We start from the raw sequence: 25,559 nt of genomic DNA, 5'->3' as shown, positions 1-25,559 counted from the left end.
AGACAGAGTGAGAACACTCACACAGGATTATCTTTAAGTCAAAGCTTTATTTCATCACACTAGGTGAGCCAAGTAGCATGAGCAATTAATTGGCAACTAGGGTAGGGAAAAGGATGCTTATATATCATAAATCTGGCTGTGAGCCATAGTTAGGAATACTAAAATTGCCATAAAAACGCTGAGGTTGTTAGAAAGTTATCTTTTTAGATAGTAGTCTAGTCACAGGACCTACTGAAAACAGAAATCTGAAACTGAACTGAAATCTGAACTGAAAACAGGTGCCTCAAAGATATCTCAAAAAATGTGTAGGCTTAGACCACTTCCAAATCAAGAGGCAAATTATACTGCTAACAGTGAACTAATTCTATATGGGATTTTAGCATTTAACAAGGGAAAGAGGAAAGCTTAGCTTCCTAGTGGAACTCAGAATTAACCTGGTGGAAGACACCATTAAGGTGTGACAAGTTCCTAATGAACCCTCCATTCCATAAGGCTGGATAAATAAGTTGTTTTAATGGGTTTACAGTATGAGTAGATTCTCTTATAAGGAAAAAATAACCATGATATTGACATCATAACTTGACTTTCTATTTGTTTACAGTAACTGTAATTATGATGGTTTTGTTAAAGCAAAGAATTAAGCTAAAAATTCAACTGGAATCCTTAACCTGGGGTGGGACTGTAATAAAGGTCTACTGAAAGATAACAAAAGGTCCAATTAAGTTCAAAAAAGTCAAGATAATCCGAGCTCCTCCTTGCTTGCCTCTGGGAATAAGTTGAGCTGTAAAATTCTGGCTTTCTTTCTATAGGGCCCCATTCCTTATTATCTAAGACTTGTCCAAGATCTAGGGTCTTCTCTATCCTTCTGGGTCCAGCCTTCATTCCTGTCTGTTTACTCTACTGCCTTAACTTAGCATTGGCATCTCTCAGTCTCTGTTTCTTGGTTTAGATTGTAAGCTCTTTGAAGATAGAGATTGTCTTTTGCCTCTTTCTGTCCCTAGTGCTTGCCACAATATCTGACTTGTAGTAGGCACTTAAGAAATGTTTATTAATTGTTTCTGTTTTGCTTATAGCTCAGTGCTTCTGCCAGCAGTTAGTGCTTTGGTCCTCTATGGATTTCTTTATATGTTTGGGTCTGTCTATATCTATCTGTTTGTCCAGTTTTGACAATTTCTCCTAAAAGAACTTCAGCTTCCGGTTGACTGGAATCTTCTGGGCAGGGCTTTAGTTTCTGGCCATTAACCCTTGACTGACTGCTATTTAGTATCAGTTTGTAAGAGCCTACTTTACTTACCATTGTGCTTCTGAGGTACTTTTTGCCTGCTCTCTTCTCAAGGAATCCAGGTTTTTTAAAAATTTAGCCTTTATCAAATGTAATTTTGAAGTCAAATCTGTTGCCTTCTACCTCAAAAATATCTGCAGAAAAGCACCTTTTCATATTTTAAATCCTCTCTCATTCTCACTGACTGTGAGAAAGGGAAGAAGGATTCCAGTGCAGTTGAACAATAGGACAGAGGTGAATTGGCCCAGAGATATTTTTAAAATCCTCGCAAAACCTTATGGATAAGGAAGCTAGATCATTACTTTTTTTAGCCTCAAAAAGTGGAGCTGTAAGTGGTATTAAGTGGAGAAATATGCAGAAAATTAAAAAATATGCTGAAGTCATGAGTGTGTGGGACAGGTGCTAGACCCCTTTTCCCAAATTAACTGATCAGAGACATCTTCGGGTACAAAGAGAAAGCATTTCTCTGCAGGGAGAGAGGCCCAGGCACATCTGAGAGCCATCCTAGCTCCCATCATGTGCTTGTGAACTTTGGGCAGCTTCCTGCTTGTCCGGATTTAAAAAGCAAAAGACCGGAGCCTCCTCATTGGATAGACTAAAAGGACATAACTATCCTTGACCAATGGTCACCAATGTTGTCTGCTTACCACAGGTCACATCACTTCCCGTAACTTCCTGAGAGTCCGAGCTGGCTCTGGCAGTAGAGATCATATCTCAAACTGAGAAAACTTCATCCAAACAGTCTCATTCAAGAGAAATTTTTCATGTCTTGATAGGTAGACAACTAAAGCTAGAACAGACCACCGTGATTTGGTTAGTTCCCTGAGTGTGCTTGGGGAAAGTAGCCCAGAGTTGGGATGATCTCTACCCAGATGCTGTTTTAACAAATGACTGAAGTGAAAGACAATGAGCTGTCCAAGCCAAAAGGCAGAGCCAAGACCAGAATCCTGCCAGGGACTCAGTATTCAGAGTAATTTACCTGACTCTAGTGAATTGGGATAAAAGTCCTTAATCCTGGCTCTGCCATTACTGTGTGACCTTAAGCAAATGTCTTCCTCTGATTGTCCATTTATTTGTCTTTAAAGTTGTTGTACTAGTTGCTCTGTGATCTCTTCCACCTCAAAGAGTTTCTGACCACATAACTCTAAGGCCTTTTTCTCCATAAAGGAACTTTGAAACTAGTCTGATTTCTTTTTTCTCTTTAAGGAAACATTTTACTAAACACTAGCCGGTCCTACAAGTCAAAGCCCACCCATGGCATTGGCAAGTACAAGCATCTGATTATTCCAGCTGAGGTAAGCCATGTTCTTTCTAGACTGAACCACTTGTTGGCAAAGAATCACAAATGCATGGAATGACAAAGTATTTGAGCTGGATGGACCAATTGTGTGACTTTGTACAAGTTACTTCCTCATTTTTCCTCAATGTTTTCTTTTATAAAATGAGATTAGATGATTTTTAAAATTCCTTCTCATTTCTTCCTGCCTCACTTTAACATTCTGATATAAGGTTCCTTCTGACTAATATTCTCTTGATTTTCTGATAGTGCATAAATGAGACTTCACATTTTTTTCCTGGGGTGATATCACATTTCAATTAATTCAATTTTTAAAATATTTATTAAATACTTACCATGGAAAGAGCACTGAGCTAAGTGCCGACAAAAACTGCCTTTTAGGAGTTTACCTTCATAATTGGAATTATAGAATTCTAAAGCTTTATTATATACCTCAGTTTATAGGCAGTAGGGAAGCAGCTAGTAGCTAGGGAGAGAAGGGAAATTAATGAAACAGTCTAGCTTTTGAAAGGGGTAACCTGCAAGAGAAGAGGAGATGGAATGGATTCACTTGTGCATGGAGAAGGATTTGCCCTGGCCAGGAGAAGGTGCACTTTACTATGTGAGACAGGAGTGCAGGGGATTTTTAGAAGGTATCTGGGTGATGTGAGATGAGGAATAGGAAAGAAGAGAGAACTCTAGGAGAACAGCTATGATGAAAGCTTGATGTATGATGGCAAATAAAGTTTTCTGTACCTGTGCCTTGATGGGTATTATTCCACTAATAGAATTCTTAGGAAAATTTTGTGGTTCTACTTGAGGAGGCTTCAATATAAGCTTGACTTTTTTTTTTTTAATTTATCTTCATGCTTACTATTTATCCTTCTAAATCTACTTGCCTATCCCCATGCTGATCTTTTTCCATCCCCTTGACTTTTTTAGTAATATATAAGCAATAGTAATACGATTATTTGGACTTTTGGAGCTCTGCTAAAGATAGATCCTTTGAAACCTGTACCATGTACTTCTGCAGATTATCATTTCTCTCCTGAGATTGTGTTCTCTGTAGACATGTGAATTGGGCACAGCTACTTTTTGGCTCAAGACAGAAAGTTAAGTAAAAGACTTTTTCTTTGTTTTCGGGGCCCTAAAGTTTCTCCCTCTGATGAGAACTCTCTAGACCAGCTTGTGGGCTAGATCAGTTTATTCTTAGGAATTGCTAAAATGCTCATCCTGGAAACTTAGTTATTCCCAGACTGTCCTTTTTGTATGGAATAATGAGAAATCGAAATTTAAATCAGCCTTTCTTGCCTCGATAACTGAAACTTTCTTTCTTTATCAGTCCATTTCAGGTTTTCCTTTGTCTAGAACTCCAACCTCTGAGACTTTCTAGTTTATCTCTTTAAAGACCTTTGATACAAACTTGATGGGAACAAGGTTTTCCCAGACTATCTTTAAGCTTCATACTCCTCCTTGTCACTCTGAGATACCGCCTTTATCTCCCCCTCATCTTTCTGAGCTATAAAAATTCCCCCTTTCCAGAAGTATGTTGCAAAATCATCTTTGAATTTTGTCTGTGACCTTTTCTGGTGTACCTTTTGGCAAAAAGAACGCCATTGTGATTTCATCATATGTACCTTGCACTTTGTTCTTCACATTTAGAACTATATAAATTGCTCCCCAGAATTATGAATTACTCTCCTGACCCTTATCACCAATATCTTCTATTAAACAAGTGGGGCTTTGGAATTACAGGCTTATTTTTGAGTTTGCTCATATTAGCCTAAACTCTGTTTTTGGCAGCACCTAATAATGGTGAACAGCCTGCAGGGACACAGGAAAGCATTCTCTAGATTTAGATTGTCCAATTTTATCTTTCAGTTATGTGCTTTGACTATAAGGACACATGTACTTTTAAGGAGACTCTGCCACATTTTCCCACCAAACAGACTGAAAAAGGGGGATGTATGTATGTAAATATATGTGTGTGTGTGTGTGTGTGTGTGTGTGTATGTGTTTGAATAAAGAGTCAAAGATACCTTTCAGTTGTGAGTCAGTTTTTGACAGCAGTTTACATCTTATCTAGCAGCAGGACCATACAAGAAAGAAAAGCTTTAGGATAATTTGGTGCATTTGGTGAATTTCCCTTTTTTTGCTAATTTGCTAAGAACTAGGGGAGTGTGATTTAAACTATTGAAATGGATAGGACACAAGAGACAGGAAGCTTAGTTTTTGATGAACAACCAGAGAACACTAGGAGGTCAGAAGCAGTTGGAACTATTTGAAAATTCCAGCAGCAAGAATAATTGACTAATAAGAAATTTTTGGCTACTAGTCCTTGATTAGCTGCATGGAGAGTGCAATTCCAGCTTATGCCCTTTTAAGACCTAGAATTTAAGGGAGGTGAAGCCTCAAAATTATAGGCTTCCTTTTTTTGTTCCCTCTGATTTGAGAGAAAAAAAGTAGAAACAGGAAAGATAGGTACTGTTGCTGCTGCTTTGGTTTAAAAAGAGCTGTCTAGGCTTGTTTGCTTTGCCCAGAAAATCAACCTGAATTATTTTGCTTATATCTGATTGCACAGTGCAGCAAATTATAAATGAAGAGCTGATTGATCTGGTCTGTATAGCGTAATACTGGCCAAACTAATAAATTTTGCAATTCTTTGGTTCCAAGGAACTGCTATTCAGATTAAGAAATAATACTTTCTACATGCTTTTTAAGGATGACTTTAAGTTGAAAGAGTTTGTGTTTAAGGAAACAAGAGAAGACAACTTGTCTAGTTAGCTATTGCTGAGGATCAACAGACAGACAGTTAGCAGAGAAGCAGTTTAGTGCTGGGGTTTCTAAATAATCTCAATGACATCAAAGTTCACAATCCAGAGTTTTGATTTCTCCAAGCATGAGTTTTCCTTCCTTATGTGTTTCTCTGCTAGACTCCTATAAATATGTTTCTACCTCTCCCCATAGAGTGCTTTAGTAGAAGAATATGACCTAAGTTTGTGTCGATTGTGATGTCATTTGCGATTTTGGGAATTACTAAATCAATGGGGACATTATTTTCATTTGTCCTGCCTTTTTGCTAAGTAAATCTGAAAGTGTCATTACCTTGAGTGTAAACTAAAATTCACCTTCAGGAATTCAAAAGCCAAAGTTTCAAATAGGGATAGTATATTTCCCCATTCCAGGTACTCTAGAACCCTGAGAATTTAGAAGTGCAATATAAGATCATGAGACAGTCGAATTGCTATTTTATTTTGTAAGAACCCATTGCAGTGGGTTATTTCTAAAAAGGACTCAATATTCAACAGTTACTTTATTTCAAGACAAAGACATGTACACTATTATCTCTATTGTAGTACTGACACCTATTTGTAGTTACCTCAATCTGGCTCCAACACAGCTTTTTTCAGTCTTTTCTTATACTAACCTTCCAACCTATTATCCATCAACCAAAGAAGCCTCTTCATTGTTTTCTAAGCACTCCTTTTCTTGACAAAAGTAGTTCAGTGGAGTGGAAAGAATTCTGTACTTAATGTCAGAACACTTAGGTATGAATACCTGTCCTTCAGACTATCTTATGTCACTTCTCTGAGATAAGGTTCAGTTTCCTCTTGAGTGAAACATGGAAAAGAATTTGCAGTAATTAAGTCACTGGGTTATTGTGAATAAAGTATTTTATAAGTCTCTCAAATAGTATATAAATAGGAACTATTATTGTTACTATTGTTAGCTAGTTTTCAAGACCCAGCTTAAATTCCTGCTTTCTCCTACTAGTAGTTTTTCAGGCAAAGCCAGGATAACCATATGCCAAATTTTTAGAACAGGAAATTTTCCTTTTCTTGTGAACTTGACCAGTTGGTTTCTGAGGTTCTACAAATCTACATTGTAAGGAACCTCTCAGTTCTGATCTGGCCTCAGGTGTTCACAAGCTGTAACTCTGGGCAAGTCATTTAACCTCTGCTCCAATTTCCTCAAATGTAAGATGAAGGTTATAATAGTGCCTGCCTGCCTCCCAGGGTAAATGAGATAATCTTTGAAAAGCTTTTAACACAGTGCCTGTACATAGTAGGTGCTATATAAATATTAGCTATTGTCATTGTTATTATTATCAGAGTCCCTTTAAAATTTAACATTAATATTCTATAGTTCTGTATTTTTCTTAATCTGTGAATAATATTTTGGTCTTGTCCTGTTTCTCTAATAGATTGGAGAATGGACTTTGCTTGGATAAATCTTTTAAATTCCCTATTATTAGCATAGTCTATGCATATACCATAGGCACCCAGATGTAATAATAAAGATGATGGTGATGATTTATATTTAAGTAGCTTATATAGTTTACAAAGTAATATGCATAATTATCTCATTTGACCCACAGATTTGAGGTAGGTATTATTGTCTCCATTTTATAAATGAAAAAACTAAGATTCTGAGAGCTTGTTATTTGCGTGTGGTCACATAGTTAGCAAGTGTCAGAGGTAGAATCTGAATCTAAGTCTTCCTGATTTCAAGGCCAGAATTTAAGCTGTTGTACAAGTGTGACTGCAGCTGCTGCTGATACAGATAAGTGCCGAGTGCATGTGGTGGAACAGAGCACAGGCCTCCTCAGTACTTTGGGAGTTTTGATCCGAGAGCTTTTATAAAATACAAGATTTTTTGGCCCCTACTTGGACTATTGTAATAACTTCCCTAGGGATCTTTTGCTGCTACTCTCTCCCTCTTTGAATTCATCTTGCCTATCCTTGTCAGAAGAGTGTTCTTTATCCATAGATCTAGTCATGTGATTCCTTTGGTCAGAAACTTTTAAAACTTTCTTCTCATCTGCAAGTCGTTTGTTCTCCTTTGTTCAGCATTCAAAGCCTTCCACAGTCTGGCTCCAACATACTTTTGGTCTTTTCTCATATGTAGCTTTCAATCCTCCTTCTCTGACTTAGAATACCCTTCCTGATGAATTCTTACCCATCCTTTAAAGGTCAGACTGAAATGTCACCTGGTCTTTATAGCCATCCTCACTCCCAGTTTAACAGAGCATTTGGTTTGTACTTCTTTTTTATCTAAACTTTGCAGTTTCCCAAGTGGATACTTCTGAATATTGGTCCTCAATAAATGTTGGTTTAAAGAATGAATGAAGTTAATGTTTGTTGTTGTTAGGATCTTTAATTTCATTAGTATAGGGCAATGCTAATAAGGAAACTACTAATTTTCCTCATATTTTCTAAGGAAATCATAACTGTTTTGTAGTTGAGGACATAAAGGGAATTCTACAAGTCTGGTTGTCTCTTATTTGCATCCTACTTTTTGCACCTTCCAGTTGTTTTGTAATGCCAGAGAAACTGAAGCAAAACAGAGATTGTTTTTCAATATTTTAATTATGGAGAATTTAGACTAGCCAAAGCTAGCTTAATACATGGGACTCTTGTCTCAAAGCATTCAGCATCGAGCAATTAATTTGAGAGGCTTTTATAATTTTCATATTTAAGTAGATGGTTTTGGGTTTTTTTAAGTTCAACATTACACAAATCATTTTGCTTTGAAAATGCCCAGTACATAGAAAATTTCTAAATTACATATTGTTCATAACAGAAACATGTTCAAAGGGACAAAGGTAAAAACTATTATTCTCGGTGTCCCTTTAAATAATAACTTTAAGATGACTCAATACAATCAATTAAAACTCATACAGAATATCCTATTTTCACATAAAAAAATCTTATCAGAATTAACACTAATAATTTGTAAAAGTAGATTGTTCCTTTAAACAGTAAAATTCTCTCTGCAGCAGTGAGCCAGCTGAGTTTGTCTTCACTTCTTAAAAAGCGGCTACAATGGGGGGGAAGTGGGGAGAGAAAGAAGGTGAGTTAAATTTTCACCTTTGAAGCCAAAAGATCCCTTCCTTTTTCTTCTTCTCCCATTCTTCTCTTTATATAACTTTTAGGGTGCCAAATCTTTCTCAGGATTTAGCCAGTCAGTGTGTTTTCTTTCTGCAAACAAATGGCAAGTTCCTTCCATTAAAAGACTTGCCTTTTTTTTTTTTCTCAACCTATTTCTCCCCTTTTCCAACATGCTTTTTCCCTCTCGCTCTCCTCAGTTATTAATACTATCCCTGTGACACATTCTATCTCTCTCTCTTCCCTATTCTAACATACTATCTTCCATTCCAACAAATTCCATCTCTCTCTATTCTCTTTGACTATAACATACTGTTTCCCTCTCTGTCCAACAACCTATTAAGTCAATAATCTTTGATTTTTTTTTTTTTTAGGTTTCAATATTACAATACCCCTTACTTAATTATCAATTTCACAATTTCCAACAAATGATTGCCATCACAAAATGGATAGGAATCTCATGTAATGTATAGTTGGTTCAAATTTTAACAAATACACCAACTAAAATTATTTAAACAAAATCAATACTTTTCCATGTAACTAGTTATTTCATTCAAACTTTCATTTGTTTCTGCAAATCAGTCTTCCTTGTTCCATATATATAAAAATCACCTATTTTCTCCTTTCCTTGTTTTCTTTTTCCTCAAAACTTTTAAGATTCACAATATAGTTAACAGCTAAATAACGCCATAAAGCTAATACACATGTCCAGCAGAGCTGACAAAATTTAAAAGCATAATTTATAATGTTTACAAATTACCCAATATATGTTTTAGAAGGTGACATACTTCATCTAATTAAGGGATATATGACCTCTTCGGCTAACTTATCAGGATTTTGTTTTTAACAATCTATTGTCAAACTGAATCAAATCAAATACATCTTTAAAAATATTTTGTCTTTAAGTAGTAATGGTTCAATATTCAAACAAATTCCTAAGATCTTATACTCAAAATAAACAGATTTAGCCTGCACAAGGCAATAGTAATTATCTTCCACAATTTCAGAATCACAATACCACTTTAAATAAAAAAACGAAGCCCCAAAAATTCAATAGTTCAATAAGCCATATCCTTTTTTCCCACTTAAGTAAGTTTCCCTAAATTCTAATTAAATTTGCAAACAAACCATTTGGTTATAATTTTTTTTCCTTAATACATACAAAACTGGCCCTTAAAAGTTTGACTAGATAAGGAGGCTATTTCTTTGCCAGAGTTGTTTTTTTTTTCTTTTCAAAGTAATTCACATCAGCTTCTTTTGTTTTCTCTCTTACCTCTCCCCATGCAGAGCTGCAACCTGATTCAGATAAGGTTTTATTGCCCCTCCCCCCTTTTTTCCTTCTAACAGTCTTCAAAAAGACTGCTTTTCTGCCAGATTTTAAAAGCAGCCAAACTTTCTCCGTTCTTTTTTTTTTTTCTTCAAATTAGTGCAAACAGGTTACAATTAAGTCCAATAAAGAAGTTAATACTCACAAGCATTTTTTTTTTATTTCGCAATATTGAAATGACCAATTGCCAAATTTCTTAATCATTGTTCTTAAAACTAAACAGAGCTCCTTAAATCAACACAACAGACAGACCAGTCGCAAACACAGACTGCATAGACACAACATTTAACAAATACAAACTAGGGGCAAATTTCTGATATCTGAAGAATTCTGTGAGTGGAGTTTTCAGGTTGACTATCTCTCCCAGAAACCCAAAATGAGCCTTTTCAAAGATTAACTAGGCTTCCAAATTCTCCAGTCTGGTACGTTCCCTGCCTTCACAGAGACTGCCTAGATGTGATTTTTTTTGTTTTTTGTTTTTTTGCTTTTTACACACAAAGATACCCAGAACTAAATTGTGCCTAATGGTCTCCAGATTTGTGCCCAAAGGCACCCAGACCAGATAGTGCCACATGGAGTCCCATTGGCACTTCCTAGAGCTATTCGGCTTGTCGGTGCAACTTTTTTCTGGGACCCAGATTTGCTAGCAATCATACCAGACAGAAAACTTTTTGAGAACAGGAACTGTCTTTTGTCTCTTTTGGTATTCCTAGAGCTTAGCACAATGTCTAGCACATAGTAGGCACTTAATAAAAATTTGACTGATTTAAGGGCTTCCTGCTGTTGAAGAAGTGATAATTTTTTTAAGATTCATTTATATTTGATAATAAACATAATTTAGACTGAGCGAGCTGGAAAGGGTATCAGAGATAGTGACAATTATTTTGAAATAATCTTAGTCATAATTGGCAATCATAAATACTGATAACATTTATATACTTACAAATTAGTTATGAGCAATAATATTTTTGAGTCATGATTTACATCTCTCTAAAATTTTAAGACTTACAGAGGATTTTCAGTGTCAACCATGAGGCAAATAGTGTAAATGTTATTATCCCTATAAGGAATTCATATTTTTTAGGGGGATAAATAAGTTTACAGATGAATAGAGTATAATCTGAGGAGAGGGAGAATACTAACAATATGAAGCAATAGGAAAGGTTTTTTGTAGGAAGTAGTAGCACCTGGGCTATCAGGAAATGGGATTCTAAGAGGTGGAGATGAAAATGATTATATTCCAGGCATGTGGAACTAATGATTAGAAGGTACATAAAGGAGAGATGAAATGTCAGATTTGGGGACAGAAATGTCTAGAACAGAGAGTACATGAAGGTGAGCAATGGGTATTAAATCTGGAAAGGTGGATAGCATTGAGATCACAAAGAGCTTCAAGTGCCAGGTGAGGGATTTGTATTTTATACAAATGTATGTGTGTACACACACACACACACACACACACACACACACACACACACACACACACGCTGATAGGTAGCAGGCCTGAAGTCAGGAAGACCCATTTTCCTGAGTTCAAACATGTCTTCAGACACTTACTAGCTGTGTGACTCTGGGTAAGTCACTTAAGTCTGTTTGTCTCAGTTTCCTTAGCTATAAAATAAGCTGGAGAAAGAAATGACAAATCATTCTAATATTTTTGCCAAGAAAATCTAAAATGGGGTCATGAAGAATCAGGCATGATTGAAAAATGACTGTACAACAACCCAGAGACAGTAGGGAGTCATCAAATAGTTTTGATTGGGAAGTGAAATGGTCATTTCTACGTTTTACCAAGATTTCTTTGGTAATGTGGTGGGTGCATTGAGGAAGGGAGAGGGAAGTAGGTAATCAATTAGCAGACTCTTATAGTAAGTTGGGTAGGGGCAGAACCAAGATGTCAGAGAGAAGCAGGAAGTCAGCTGAGCTCTTCCTGGTTTCTCTTAGAAGTATCACTTAATTAAGTCTCTAAATAGATTCCATTACTTTTTTGGGGGGAGGAAGGGGTGAAGCGGTTGGACTTAAGAGACTTGCCCAGGGTCACACAGCCCAGGGTCCTCCTGACTTCAGGGCTGGTGCTCTATCCACTGTTTCCATCTAGCTGCCTCTCTAAATGAGTTCTGGAGTAACAAACCCACAAAAATTCATAGCAAAGCAATTTTCCAGCTTAAGATAACATAGAAGGATTTCAAAAAAGGACTGTCTCACTTGGGTAGAGGGGCAGCACGCCCAGTGCAGTATGGTATGGGGAATCTAGTGGGAGGCTCTTAGCCAGACAAAGATCAGCAATAAAACTTCCTTTGTCCTGGCTCAGATGTCCAGTGATTCAAGAGGCCAGCTGTGAGACCTCCAGCCATGGAATAGAGGGCAAATTGCAAGTCCTGAATCCCTGCGCGATAGGTCAAGCCAGGCCAGCACTTACACCCCAGTGGGGTAAGTCAGTGAGAGGGTCCTGTCCCCATGCAAAAGAAGCATGGGTCCCCTCTGTTCTAGGAGCAGAACATAAATTTTAAAAATAAGTTTAAAAAGCCTTGAACATAGAAAGCTATTCTGGTGACAAGGACGATTCAGAACACAAACTAGAAAAGAGCAGCTATGGCAAAAATGCCTACATGTGAAGCCTTAAAGAGGAATATAAATTGATCTCAGGTTCAAAAGTTTGTCTTGGAAGTAGTCAAAAAGGACTTTAAAGATCAAGTAAGAAAGAGGGGAAAAAAGTAATTGAAGAAAATAATTCACTAAAAATTATAAATGGACAAGTGGAAGCTATTGATTTAATAAGATATTAAGAATCAGTCAAACAAAATTTTTTAAAAATGAAAAAATAGAAGAAAATGTAAAATACCTCATTGGAAAACAACACCACCCCCCAAACAGCTCCCCCCAGCTTCAAGGAATATTATAGCTAAATTCCAAAATTATCAGTTCAAGAAAAAAATAATTCAAGCTCCCAGAAAGAAACAATTTAAACATCGAGGAGACACAATCAGGATTACCCCTTTAAGGAGAGTAAAGGATAGTTTGTCAGATCTTTGGAGAAGAGAGGACAGAAAGGGAGGTACTTATATAAACATATATAAGTATATATATTTGGAGAAGAGAGGACAGAAAGGGAGGTACTTATATAAACATATATAAGTATATATATATATGACAGACAGAGACAGAGATTACAAACAGAGAGAGACAGGCAATGGCAAATACCTTTTTATAAACAATGGTAAGTACTTTTTTTCACCAAAGTGCAGGAAAAATAGACATCTCTTTTTTCAACAGAGGATTTATTAAGCACCTGATGTGAGCAGAGCTTTCTACTAGGTATTTGGGAGTTGCAGAAGTTAGGTAAGTGTGTAGCCTTGTGTCCTAGAGCAATAGTGTGTTCTAGGTGCCTATCCCTAAGGACTTTGGCCAGAGCTTCACCATCCGAGCTGAGGTTGAGTGTCCCAGCCGAGGCTGCAGTCTCTTTTCTGGCTTTGTTCTCTGATGATGGGAACATTTCCAAAAACCAATGGAGTTCTGCTGGCCCTGCCCGTGGAGCTTGTGCTCATCTCTGCTGGAAAATCTCAGCCACGACCCTCTCCCGAGGCTGGGGGATGTTAGCATTCCTCACAGCTCCAACTGCAACCCTGACAGCCTGGTGCAGTCTGTTTGTTGATTCAGCCAAGGTAGAAGTTGCCAACTCGGGCAGTGCCTCTGCCTTTTGGAGAGGTGACATGGTGTACAGAATGAGAAGCCCAGGCTCCAGACCTGGCTTTGTCACTTAAAGATTTTGTGACCTTGCAAAAGTCACTTCTTATCCTGAGCTTTAGCTTCCTCAGATATTAAAAAAGAGAGTCTTACTTATGTAACCTTTCTCATTGTGAGGATCAGATGGGAATGGACACAAATGACAGTTTTAGATAAAGATGAACCATGGTTTGTTAAGTGTGGTTTCCAAACATTGCCTTCTGTCCCACACTCTGATTGTTAGCAAACTATCTATAAGCCCCAATCATTTCTCAAGGCAGATCCTCTTGTCTCAGTTTCTGGCAATGGAGCAAGAAGAGGATGGGATTCAGCTACTGGACCCTTTGGCTCTGTCAGCAGCCTTTGTTGTATGATTTGAGGGAAATTATCTAACTTTTCAGAAGCTCATATTCCTCCTCCATAAAATGATGGGGTTAAACATAATGACCTTTAATGTCCCTTAAAGTTTTGGATGTTTTGTATTGTATGTTCTTCATTCTCTTCTAACTTTTATGTCCTATATTTCATGTTTTAAGTCCTCTCTCAGCTCTGACTTTCTAATCCTATTCCTGTCTGTTCTAAAGTTCCTTTCTGAAAGATAGGTTATAACTTTATAAAGGGTAAGTTGTTAATATATGTGTGTGTGTGTGTGTGTGTGTGTTATCAATTTTCATTGGTTTTATTTTTATTTAAAATTAAACTTAGAAGTCATTTAAAAGGTACAATAGGTAGGTTGTAGGTTTTAGAATTATAGAACTAGAGGGAACAGTGGATTCAGTCCCTTCATCAGCAGAAACTATAGCCTATCTTTGGAGCCTTATTCTGGAAAGGTAATCAGAGATTAAATCAGCAAAGCCTGTGGACCCTTCTCAAAGTAATGTTTTTAAATTAATTTTACATTTATATAGAAATATACTTATCAGAATTTTTTTTTAAGTTCATGGACCCCAGATTAAGACTCTGATTTAGTCTGTTTCCTCAAATTTTACAAGTAATGGTACTTAACACCCTGAGAGGTGGACTGACTTGCTTGGGGTGACACAGAGACTTAATGTTAGAATCAGGAATGGGACTGAACTGTGTTGCTTCCTCGGCCAGTATTTTTTCCACTATAGCAGCCCTCTCATACTCAGTCCTCCAGAGCCGTGGTAACCATTCCCTGTTGGACAGCCTCTGGCAATTGTTGAGTTTCTCTGAGCCTAACTGGGGTGATCCTTGAACAACTAACTGGACAGAAACCTTTCTATCCTGGTCTTTCCATCCAGCTGCCTGTTGGACATTCAAACTAAATCTTAAATCATCCTGCTCAGAATTAAACCTACTTCCCCCTAAACTCTCTCCATACTTCCTTATCATGGGTCATCACCTTCCCAGTCTCCTGACCTTCCAGGTCACATGCCAGCTCCTCCCTCCCCCCAACATTTATTTACTTGCCCCTGTCATTCCTACCTGGTAACTTTCTTCCTCCCATCCCTGCCACCGCCTTCTCCCATACTTGTGTCACCACAGGCCCGGACTGCTCGGTAGTCATTGGTCACCCTACTGTTATGCACTCAGCTGCCATACTGATGCCATACTGATTCACCTCCCACACAGTTTCTTCTCCCCCCTTCCCTAACTCCCTATCACCAGTTCCACTCTCTGGCCTCCAGGATTAATTCAGTCTGACCCAGCAAACATTTGTCAGGCACCTCCAGTGTGCCAGGCTCTGGGCTAAGGGTCGTTTAAGGGAGCTTTCAATTTGAAATACTTTCACTCACTGTTCCCCCATGACTGGAATGTTCTCCTTCATCATCTCCCTCCCAAGCTTCCCTGACTTCTTCCTAGTCCCAGCTAAAGGCCCACCTTCTGCAGTAAGCCTTGCCTGATTTCCCACACACACACCCTGTCAAATTCTAGAGTCTTCTCTCTGTGTATCATTTTATATATAGCTTTTTTTTTACATAGTTGTTTGCATGTTGTCTCTCTCATTAGACTCTTGAGTTCCTTGAGAATTCGCAGCAATTGTCTTTTGTCTTTCTTTGTATCTCTAGCACTTAACTAGAACTTAGGAGGCACATAATAAATGCTTATTGACTTAAACTGATTGATTGTCCAGTGCTTGTACACTGCTGATATAGCTTTTGAGAATCCAGAGTCACTTCCATGCTGTGATAAAGAAATAGAAGAAAATGCTACTTTTTAAAAAAAAATTATCATTTTTTTTTTTTTACTACTGCTCTTTTTATCCATATCACTGTCACTTCCCAGCGACTTCTCCAGCAAATAGGATCTTCCCTTGTAACAAATATGTATAGTCCAGCAAAATAAATCAATATGTTGGCTGTCTTTAAACTTGTGTCTCGCTTTGTACCTTTAATCTATTACCCTTACCAAGAGTCAGAAGGCATGCTTCTCCACCAGTCATCCAAAGTCATGAGTTAAATTTCTTTCTCTTTTTTTAACTGTTGATTTTTTTGTTTCTTTTTTATTTTTAATAATAACTTTTAATTTTCAAAATATATGCAAAGATAGTTTTCAATATTTACCCTCGAAAACCCTGTGTTCTGAGTTTTTCTCCCTCCCTTTCCCCCACTCCCCTCCTCTAAATAGCAAGTAATCTAATATATGTTAAGCATGTACAAGTCTTCTATACATATTTCCACAATTATCATGCTGCACAAGAAAAATCAGATCAAAAAGGGAAAAAAATGAGAAAGAAAGAAAAAAAGCAAACAAAAACAACAAAAAGTGAAAATACTTTGTTGTGATCCATATTCAGTCTCCATAGTTCTCTCTCTGGATGCATTGTTCTCTCTTTTTTCACAGGTCCATTGAAATTGTCCTGAATCACCTCATTGTTGAAAAGAGCCAAGTTTTTTGTTTAATGTTAAGGTAATTTTTTTTTTTTCACTTTTTGTTTCCTTAAGTCCAAGAAGAAAATAGGGAAGACTGAGATGAAACCAATTTCCCAGGGGACAGATCACAGTTATGGAGTGTTAAATGTTCACCTGACAGCTTATGACATGACCCTGGTGGAGAACTACTCCAAGTATGTTCACAAGCTTTGCAACGATTACTCCATTAAAGTGGAGGAGAGGTAGGCGCTGTGTGGGTACCCTGTGCCAGGGAAGCCCTCCCTTTGTCCTGGACTTGCTAGCTTTTTCTTTCTTTTCTTTTCTTTTTTTTTTTTTTTTTTTAAATAGCTTTTTATTTACAAGTTATATGTATGGGTAATTTTACAGCATTGACAATTGCCAACATTTTGTTCCAATTTTTCCCCTCCTTCTCCCCACCCCCTCCCCTAGAAGGCCGGATGACCAGTAGATGTTAAGTATATTAAAGTATAAATTAGATACACAATAAGTATACATGTCCAAACAGTTATTTTGCTGTACAAAAAGAATCAGACTCTGAAATATTGTACAATCAGTCTGTGAAGGAAATTCAAAATGCAGGCAGGCAAAAATATAGGGACTGGGAATTCAAGGTAATGGTTCTTAGTCATCTCCCAGAGTTCTTTCACTGGGTGAAACTGGTTCTATTCATTACTGCTCTATTGGAACTGATTTGGTTCATCTCATTGCTGAGGATGACCAAGTCCATCAGAATTGATCATCCTATAGTATTATTGTTGAGGTATATAATGATCTTCTGGCCCTGCTCGTTTCATTCAGCACCAGTTCATGTAAATCTCTCCAGGCCTTTCTGAAATCGTCTTGTTGGTCATTTTTTACCAAACAATAATATTCCATAACATTCACATACCACAGTTTATTCAGCCATTCTCCAATTGATGGGCATCCACTCAGTTTCCAGTTTCTGGCCACTACAAACAGGGCTGCCACAAACATTTTGGCATATATAGGTCCCTTTCCCTTCTTTAGTATCTCTTTGGGGTATAAGCCCAGTAGAAACACTGCTGGATCAAAGGGTATGCACAGCTTGATAACTTTTTGAGCATAGTTCCAAATCGCTCTCCAGAATGGCTGGATGTATTCACAACTCCACCAACAATGTATCAATGTTCCTGTTTTCCCACATCCCTTCCAACATTATGCATTATTTTTCCCTGTCATTCTAGCCAGTCTGACAGGTGTGTAATGGTATCTCAGAGTTGTCTTAATTTGCATTTCTCTGATTAATAATGACTTGGAGCATCTTTTCATATGTCTAGAAATAGTTTCAATTTCTTTGAGAATTGTCTGTTCATATCCTTTGACCATTTATCAATTGGAGAATGGCTTGATTTCTTATAAATTAGAGTCAGTTCTCTATATAGTTTGGAAATGAGGCCTTTATCAGAACCTTTAACTGTAAAAATATTTTCCCAGTTTATTGCTTCCCTTCTAATCTTGTCTGCATTAGTTTTGTTTGTACAAAAATCTTTTCAGTTTGATATAATCAAAATTTTCTATTTTGTGATCAATAATGATCTCTAGTTATTCTTTGGTCATAAATTCCTTCCTCTTCCACAGGTTTGAGAGGTAAACTATCCTATATTCCTCTAATTTATTTATAATCTCATTCTTTATGTTTAGGTCATGAACCCATTTTGACCTTATCTTGGTGTACGGTGTTAAGTGTGGGTCGATGCCTAGTTTCTGCCATACTAGTTTCCAATTTTCCCAGCAATTTTTGTCAAACAGTGACTTGCTAGCTTTCTATAGCATGGACTTCAAACCACAGATTTTCCTTCACAGGAGTTACCCAGACATTTGTCCAAGAGAGCCTTTGGTGGGAAATGATGCACAGATGTTAACGTTGTATTTCAGTTTTATTAGATCAGATGATACTCATTTGGTTTAATTTCACCTCATCTCATATCCAAGACCTTTCCTAGCTTTAATCCTTCAAATAAACAGTTTCCTTCAACCCTGTGATGGTGATGATGTTAATGAGAACTGAGTTTGTTTTTGTTTTTGTTTTTGTTTTGCACTTTATGGCTTGCAAAGTGGTTTTACATAAATTATTGCATTTGATACTTCTCTGTGTGGTTGATAGCACAAGTATTATTATCTTCATATCATCAAAAAGGAAATGAGGTTTGAAAGGTTATCAGCTACCTTGACTACACTAACAAGAAGCAGAGCTACGATTCAAAGTCAGGTTTTCTGACACAAGGCTAGTATTCTTTCTATTACCTTACTCATTTGGGTCAGGTATGAAAAGCAAGAACCCAAATTATTAAGAAATGTTTCTTCTTTTTTAAGTTAGTTTAACCCATTAAGTTTTAAGTTAATGAACTTGAAGAACAGATGACCTATAGGACTGCTTTGGTGTTGTAATTGATAATAAAGTGGGCTCTTGAGCAGATTGATTTCATCCCTTGGCTTCTCTGGGAGATGCTGGGCCCCAAAGTTATTCATCTGAGCAGATGTAGTGTTTATCCAACCTCACTGAAATCATGGTCCCTTTAGGACTCGGAGATTTTGGTATGAGGCTGTCCTCTTTTATCTTTCTGGACCTCAGTTTTCTCATATGTAGAACAGGAAGGGAAGAATAACTAGATTAACATCACATTGTGCTCTGAATGACTCCAAAATCCTCCCTGAAACAAAGGACTGTTTTCTAAATATCACTATGCTTTTGGTGGTACTCTACAGTGATGAGTCATTGAATAGCACCGTCACCAAAGAATGAAGATTGCAGATCCCTTTATTGTCAGCAATGAGAAAAGCTCATGGTAGGCGTGAGTGGGCTGCAGCATATTAGCTGAGAGGGGATGTGCAGAAGCAGCATCATGAAGAATGGCATCTAATATAACGTAGGTGTTTTGAGAGCAGAACCATTTTGTTCTTCCCTCTGTGTCTCCAGTACTACACTCAGTAACTGCCTCCTGAGTTGAATCAGTGATAAATGACCCAAAGAGAGATAGACTAATAATATATCAAGAGTAAAGGACGAGGTAATCAATCGGTGGATACCCACACATTCACTGGTATGATGTCAGGAGATCTAGAGAAAGACTCCCCAAATTTTGGGAATATGAATTTTTGTTGAAACAACAGTTGGACTAGGTGAATTCTGAAGTCCCTTTCAACTCTTAACATTCTATGAACCTCTCATTTTTTTCTTTTGTAAAATGAGAATCATAATATTTTCACTACCTGCCTCACCAGATATTGTTAGGAAAGATTTTTCAAAACTGTAAAGTGCAAGGGGCAGCTAGATGGAGATACCAACCCTCAAACACTTAAATCTGGCCTCAAACACTTAACACTTACTAGCTGTGTAGCACTGAGCAAGTGACTTAATCCCGATTGCTTTGTACAAAAAATAGAAAACAAAACCAACCCTCAGAACTATAATGTGCCATGGGATTAAGAGTTACTAGTATTATTATTATATTATTTTATTGAGTGAACCAGGTTGATTAAAGAAATATTTGCAGTTACTAAGTAACTACATAAATCTCTTGATGCCTGAAACTGTTTCTGCAGTTATGCTCTGCCCACCAAGACCATGGAAGTATTGCAGATGCAGGAGCAAAGCAACAAGATGTTATTGGATTCAGTCCTTACTACCCATGAACGAGTGGTCCAGGTAAGCTGTGGGTATTGATGCCATTTCTGGGATTCTATCCAGACCAGATGCTTAGAGTAGACAGAAGCCAGAGGTTTTTTTAAGGATTTTAATTCCAGTCTTCTGTTATGAGCCATTGCAGATGCTTGTAGCTCACCCATTCTATCCCACTGTCCTTTCTTTAAAAAAAATTTTTAAAGAGGAAGAAGAAGAAAAAATCTAGTAAAACTGATCAAAATGTTGAAAACATATGATAGGCAGTGCTTATACTCAAGACCCACCCTCCCATACACATAACTCTATAGAGGTTATCAGCTACCTTGACTACACTAGCAAGAAGCAGAGCTACGATTCAGAGTCAGGTTTTCTGAACAAGGCCAATGTTCTTTCTATTACCTTACTCACTTGGGTCAGGTGACCCTCTCTGCAAAGGGTATAAATACTCTATAGAGTATCAGGGAAAGGGATCTTCTTAAAGCTTTTTTTTGCAGTTAAGCTTTATCCTTTATTATTTCTGAATATCTAGTTTCTTTTTTTGGTGTGTGGTTGTTTTCCTGTCATTGTTATAGCTACTACATACATATGTGTGTGTATATATGTATGTTTATATAAAATTTCATTGGTTCTGCTTATTTCATTTTGCATCAGTACATGCAAAATTTCACGTGCTTTTCTTATTCATCATGTTGTTGTATCTTATAACAATAATATTCCATTACATTACATGTATCAGTTTATTTACTCTTTGCAATCAATCAATATCTAATTCTTTTTCTAGTTCTTTTCCATCAAAAAAAAAGGTGCTGCTATCAGTATTTTGTTGTGTATGGAGCCTTTCATTTTGGCAGTGCCCTTCTTGGTATTTGCCAAGCAATTGCTAAGACAAATAAGATAGACGTTTTTAGGCACTTGATTTGCATAATTCCACATTATGTTCCAGAATGGTTGTACCAATTCACAGCTCCACCAGCAATGCCTTAGTAAGTGTCTTTGACTTCCTACAACCCCTGAAATATTAGCTTTACCCATTTTTTGGCACACATAAAAAATATAAACTCCTCACCATGAAATTTGACAGCATCTATAATCTGAGTCTAAATTACCTTTCTGGACTCACATTTCAATCAAACTAGACTTCTGCTGTTTCCTGATACCTAAACATGAGTGTCCTCCAAGGTTCTGTCCTGGCCCTCTTCTCTTCCCCCTCTATACTATTTCTCTGATTGAACTCATCAGTTCTCATTCATGATTCACAAGTCTTTTTATTGAGCCATATCCTCTCTGCTGGCCTCTCCTCTGTCCTCCAGTCTTATGTTTCTAACTGCCTCTTAGACATCTCAAACTGTGTCCCACAAACATCTTGAATTTTTCAACATGTCTGAAAAACTGAGCTCATTATCTTTTTCCCAAAACCATTCTGTCTTCCAACTTTCCTATTTCTGTTGGGTACTACCCTCTTCCCAGTCACCTAGCTTCCCACCTAGGTATTGTCCTTGATTCCTAACTCAATGACAAAGTTCTCTCATTTCAACCTTCACAACTCCTTTTGTGTATATCCTCCCTCCTGGGAATGACCATTGCCCTTCTGTGATACTACCTGGATGCAGATCCTCATCATCTCATGCATTAGTTATTGCGTGTCCGACTGCCTGGCCCCTTTGTTCCGAGTCTCTTCCCTAGCCCGGCTCATCTTCCAAACAGCTGTCAAAGTGATCTTCCTAAATAGCAGGTCTGACTAGGACACCCCTGCCTCTCCACCTCCCCACTGGTCAGCTTCCCCCTATCATCTCCAGGATCAAATATGAAATAATTGGCTTTTAAATTCTTTTCACCCTGTCCCTTCCTGTCTTTCCTGTCTTTACACTTTACTTTTTGCCTTGTATTCTATAACCCAATGTCCTTAGCCTCTCTGCAATTTCTCACACAAGAAACTATCTCTAGATTCTGTTCACTTTCACTGGCTAATACTGACACTTGGAATGGTTTCCCTTTTTGTCTCAGCCTCCTGGTTTCTCTGGCTTCATTTAAATCTCAGCTCCATTTTCATCTCTTGAAAGAAGCTTTTCCCAGGTCCTCCTAAAGTCTGTACCTTCCTTCTCTGATCCTTTCCAACTCACTCTGCATGTATCTGATTTCTAAAAAGCTTTTCTCCACATTGACTGAGCTCTCTGAAGGCAGGAACTGTTTTTGCCTTTCTTGTATCCCTAGCATTAACACGATGCCTGACACACTTAATAAAAGCTAGTTAACTTTTCTTGAAGTAGAACTGGCCAGCCAGGTCATATTTACAAAAAAGATAAAATAAAATTTAAAAAAAGAAACTAAAAAAAAGACAATTACATTTGAGGAAAAATGGTTATTGGTGATGTCTGAATTTTAGTAACCTAGCTCAGCAATAGAGTCAAAATGACAAGAGCAGAGGAAAGGAAAAATTCTCAGGAACATTCCTAAAAGGGCAGAGGAAAAAAGGAAAGGATATAAGAAGATAAAGAGGGAAGGAAGTACACAGTTAGCAGGCTGGAACCTAGTTTTCCTTCAGCACATTTGCTTTCTGGCTTTAAATCAACTGGCTTTTCATTTTGTTTGCAGATCAGCAATTTGAGTTCCACGTTTGCAGCGATTTTCTTGGAAATTCTTCAAAGCAATCTGCCAGAAGGAGTCAATCTGTCAGTAAGGGAGGTATGTGTGGGTTTGTAGAGGGACTTGATGAAAATAGATTTGTGTAAACCAAGGCCCTCTGGTGGCCACCTGTGCTCCCAAAGTAGATGTCAAATTTGAGTCCAGTTCTTGGTCTCTGGATGCTCAGGTCCAAGATGTCAGGTCCAAGATGATACCATTGGAATTGTTGTCTGATTCAGTGATAAGAATAGAGAATAGTCTTTGAAAAAAGAGTCCTTTGCATATGCAGGGCAACAATGTGAATATTAAACTTCCTTCCCGTAACTTCCTTGGAAAAGGAGGGGGCAGAACCCTATAAGAGCATCCCATAGTTAGAATAGTCCCCAAACACCCCAAACCTCCCTTAAAGTCATAAACTTCTAGATCAGGGACTCCGGAGCACGTCGCCTACCCACTCATCTGGCACAGAAATCCACTGTCTTCCCAAACTAGTCTTGGTTTGACATTTCCACCCACTGGTAATTCCTTCCTTTATGAATTCACTCTCTCCCTTGTGGAAGCATTAGAATATTCTTCCTCATATTGAGCTGAAATTTTTCTTCAGAGCCTTTCTTGTAACAATTAAATGTAGTTAGGCAAAATATATCATATATCAACTGTCTGAAAAATATGTGTTTTATTCGGCACCAGTACTCCATCATTTCTTTGTCAGGAGGTAAGAAATAGACTTCAGTTATTGTCTTCTAGAATCATTATTGCTCATTACAATTTTCATCGTTCTTAAGTCTTTCAAAATTGTTTTCCTTTACAGTGAATTGCAAGTATATAGAAATATTCTCCTGGTTCTTCTTATTTTACTGTTTGTTCAAATCCTCTCAGGTTCCTTTGAATTCCATCTCTTCCTTCATTTCATTGCAGTAATATTCCATTACATTCATATACCATAATTTGTTCAGCAATTCCCTAATTGATGAGTTCTCCCTTTCTTTACATTTTTTTGATACAACAAAAATCACAGCTATAATAATTTTTATACATATTGGTCCTCGCCCTCTTTCTTTGAACTTTTTGGAGTTATAAGCCTAGTAGTAATAATTGCTAGCTCAAAGAATTTGTACAATTTCATGATTTTTGGTGGGAATTACTTCACAACTCCACCAACTGTATATTTCTCTGAATAAATGAACAAAACATTTACTAAGCACTTTGCTACTTGCTTTCTTGGGATATAATTAGAAAAGCAAGGTAGGCACTGCCCTAAAGGTGCTCATATTCTAATAGGGTAGGTTATATACAAAGAAGGTTTCAGTTTCAAGTCAGACTAAAAGGTCTTGTGGTCTTTACTAGGCTGCAATTGTAAAGGACATGGGATACCTCTTTAATGTCATTTCCACTGATAAAATTATAGCTATTTCTAATGTTTGACAGTGGCAAGAACTTTCTTGCTTTGTGTACTTGTTCTCCAGCAGCTTTTCCCAATAATCATCATTTTCCAATTTTACCATCTTTGTTAGCTTGATGATGAAACTTCAGAATTGTGTTAATTTGTTTATTATTAGTAATTTAGAACATTTTTATATAGTTGTTGATAGCTTACTTTTCTTCTTTTGAGAACTGCTATGTGTATACTTTGACCATCATATTTCATTTTTTAAAAGCTGTTAATTAGGAAATTTTTTCTTTTAGTCTCCATTTAAGTTTGAATTCTATTTTCAGATTTCTTTACTATAGTTTTTATTGCATTTTAGTCTTTAAAGGGGATCTTTAGGATGTCTGTTTGTTGTCTGTAATTCCTGACATTAGGGAGCTGAGGCTAGTGGATCCCTTGAGTTCAGAGTTGTTAGCTACAGTAGAGCGGATGCTGATTGGGTTATACACTAAGTCCAGTGTCAATGTAATGAGATCCAAGCAATGGAAAGATTCTAGTTTAAATAGGGAGAACCAAACAAACCTGGCCTTACTAATTGAGTAGGTTAAAGTTTCTGTGCCAGTCAGTTTGGGACAGAACTTGTGAGTGACTGCTATGTTGCCCACCGAGGTAAATTAGGGAGATCCAGTCTCCAAAAAATCCAAAACAAACAAAAAATTTTTTTCTTTATGTCTTTATTAAGTTTTTATGCCTTAAGTACCTTAGGTACCTTAAAGGTATCTTGTAAGAATGGAAAATATATATTTCTATTCATTAATCAACAATGTGCTATCAGATCTTTTTCAAACTTCTATTTAGTTTCTTACTATCTTATCTTTCTGTTAGAATTGTTTATCTGAAGTCCTTGGCAATTAATATTTTACTCTTTGGTGTATATATTTGATATGGATATTGTTTTGTTATCTGTGCTATAGGTACTATCATTCTACAGAAACTTGTTCTGCCTTCTGGAGCCAAGCAGACAGTCTGATCCAGCTTCTCCATGTCAATCCTGCAAATACTTAATATTTCCAATATTTACTCAAGTCTTCAGGCTAAAAATCCCCAGTTCTTTCAACCAAACATTTAGTCTGCTCCCCACCCACCCAATTTTATATAGATGAGGAAAATGAAGATCAAAGAGGTCAAGTTAATTGCCTAGTGGTCATTGTAAGATAACCATCCTTTGATTCAGATCCTCATTGCCCACTGAGTGCTATTTCCATTGCACCATATTAGCTTATAGTTAGTGAGTTGAAAGTTTCTAGCCAGATGCTGTGGCTAACTCTTGATCTTTTCTCATTCTGAACAGACCAGCCCTACTCCCCTACCAATTTTTCTTTTAATCTTGGGGCTATAACTTGATTAGAATGTTACCAGGTCTCTGAAAGAAAGTTAGCAGATAATGAGGATTGTCATTTATGGCTAAAATAACAAAATTTCCTTTCACAATCAAAATCAAACTACTACGATTTAAACCCAGGTCTTTTCTGACTTCAAATCCAGTGGTCTCTCCACTATATCTTGCTGAG

The 25,559-nt window shown here is 37.2% G+C and overlaps 1 protein-coding gene across 1 annotated transcript in view; it reads left to right on the top strand.

Annotated features, from left to right (window-relative positions):
- MRPL48 (mitochondrial ribosomal protein L48) overlaps nucleotides 1-25,559 on the top strand; it is a 61,587-nt gene that overhangs the window by 33,722 nt on the left and 2,306 nt on the right. Inside the window, exons 4-7 of the mRNA XM_051987136.1 lie at nucleotides 2,489-2,577; nucleotides 16,406-16,575; nucleotides 19,919-20,021; nucleotides 22,590-22,679. Coding sequence (XP_051843096.1) covers nucleotides 2,489-2,577; nucleotides 16,406-16,575; nucleotides 19,919-20,021; nucleotides 22,590-22,679 — 452 coding nt within the window. The remainder of the gene's footprint in view (nucleotides 1-2,488; nucleotides 2,578-16,405; nucleotides 16,576-19,918; nucleotides 20,022-22,589; nucleotides 22,680-25,559) is intronic.

This window comes from Antechinus flavipes, chromosome 3 (assembly GCF_016432865.1).
Source record: "Antechinus flavipes isolate AdamAnt ecotype Samford, QLD, Australia chromosome 3, AdamAnt_v2, whole genome shotgun sequence".
Classification (NCBI taxonomy): domain Eukaryota; kingdom Metazoa; phylum Chordata; class Mammalia; order Dasyuromorphia; family Dasyuridae; genus Antechinus; species Antechinus flavipes.
This window is presented reverse-complemented; position numbering and strand designations above follow the sequence as displayed.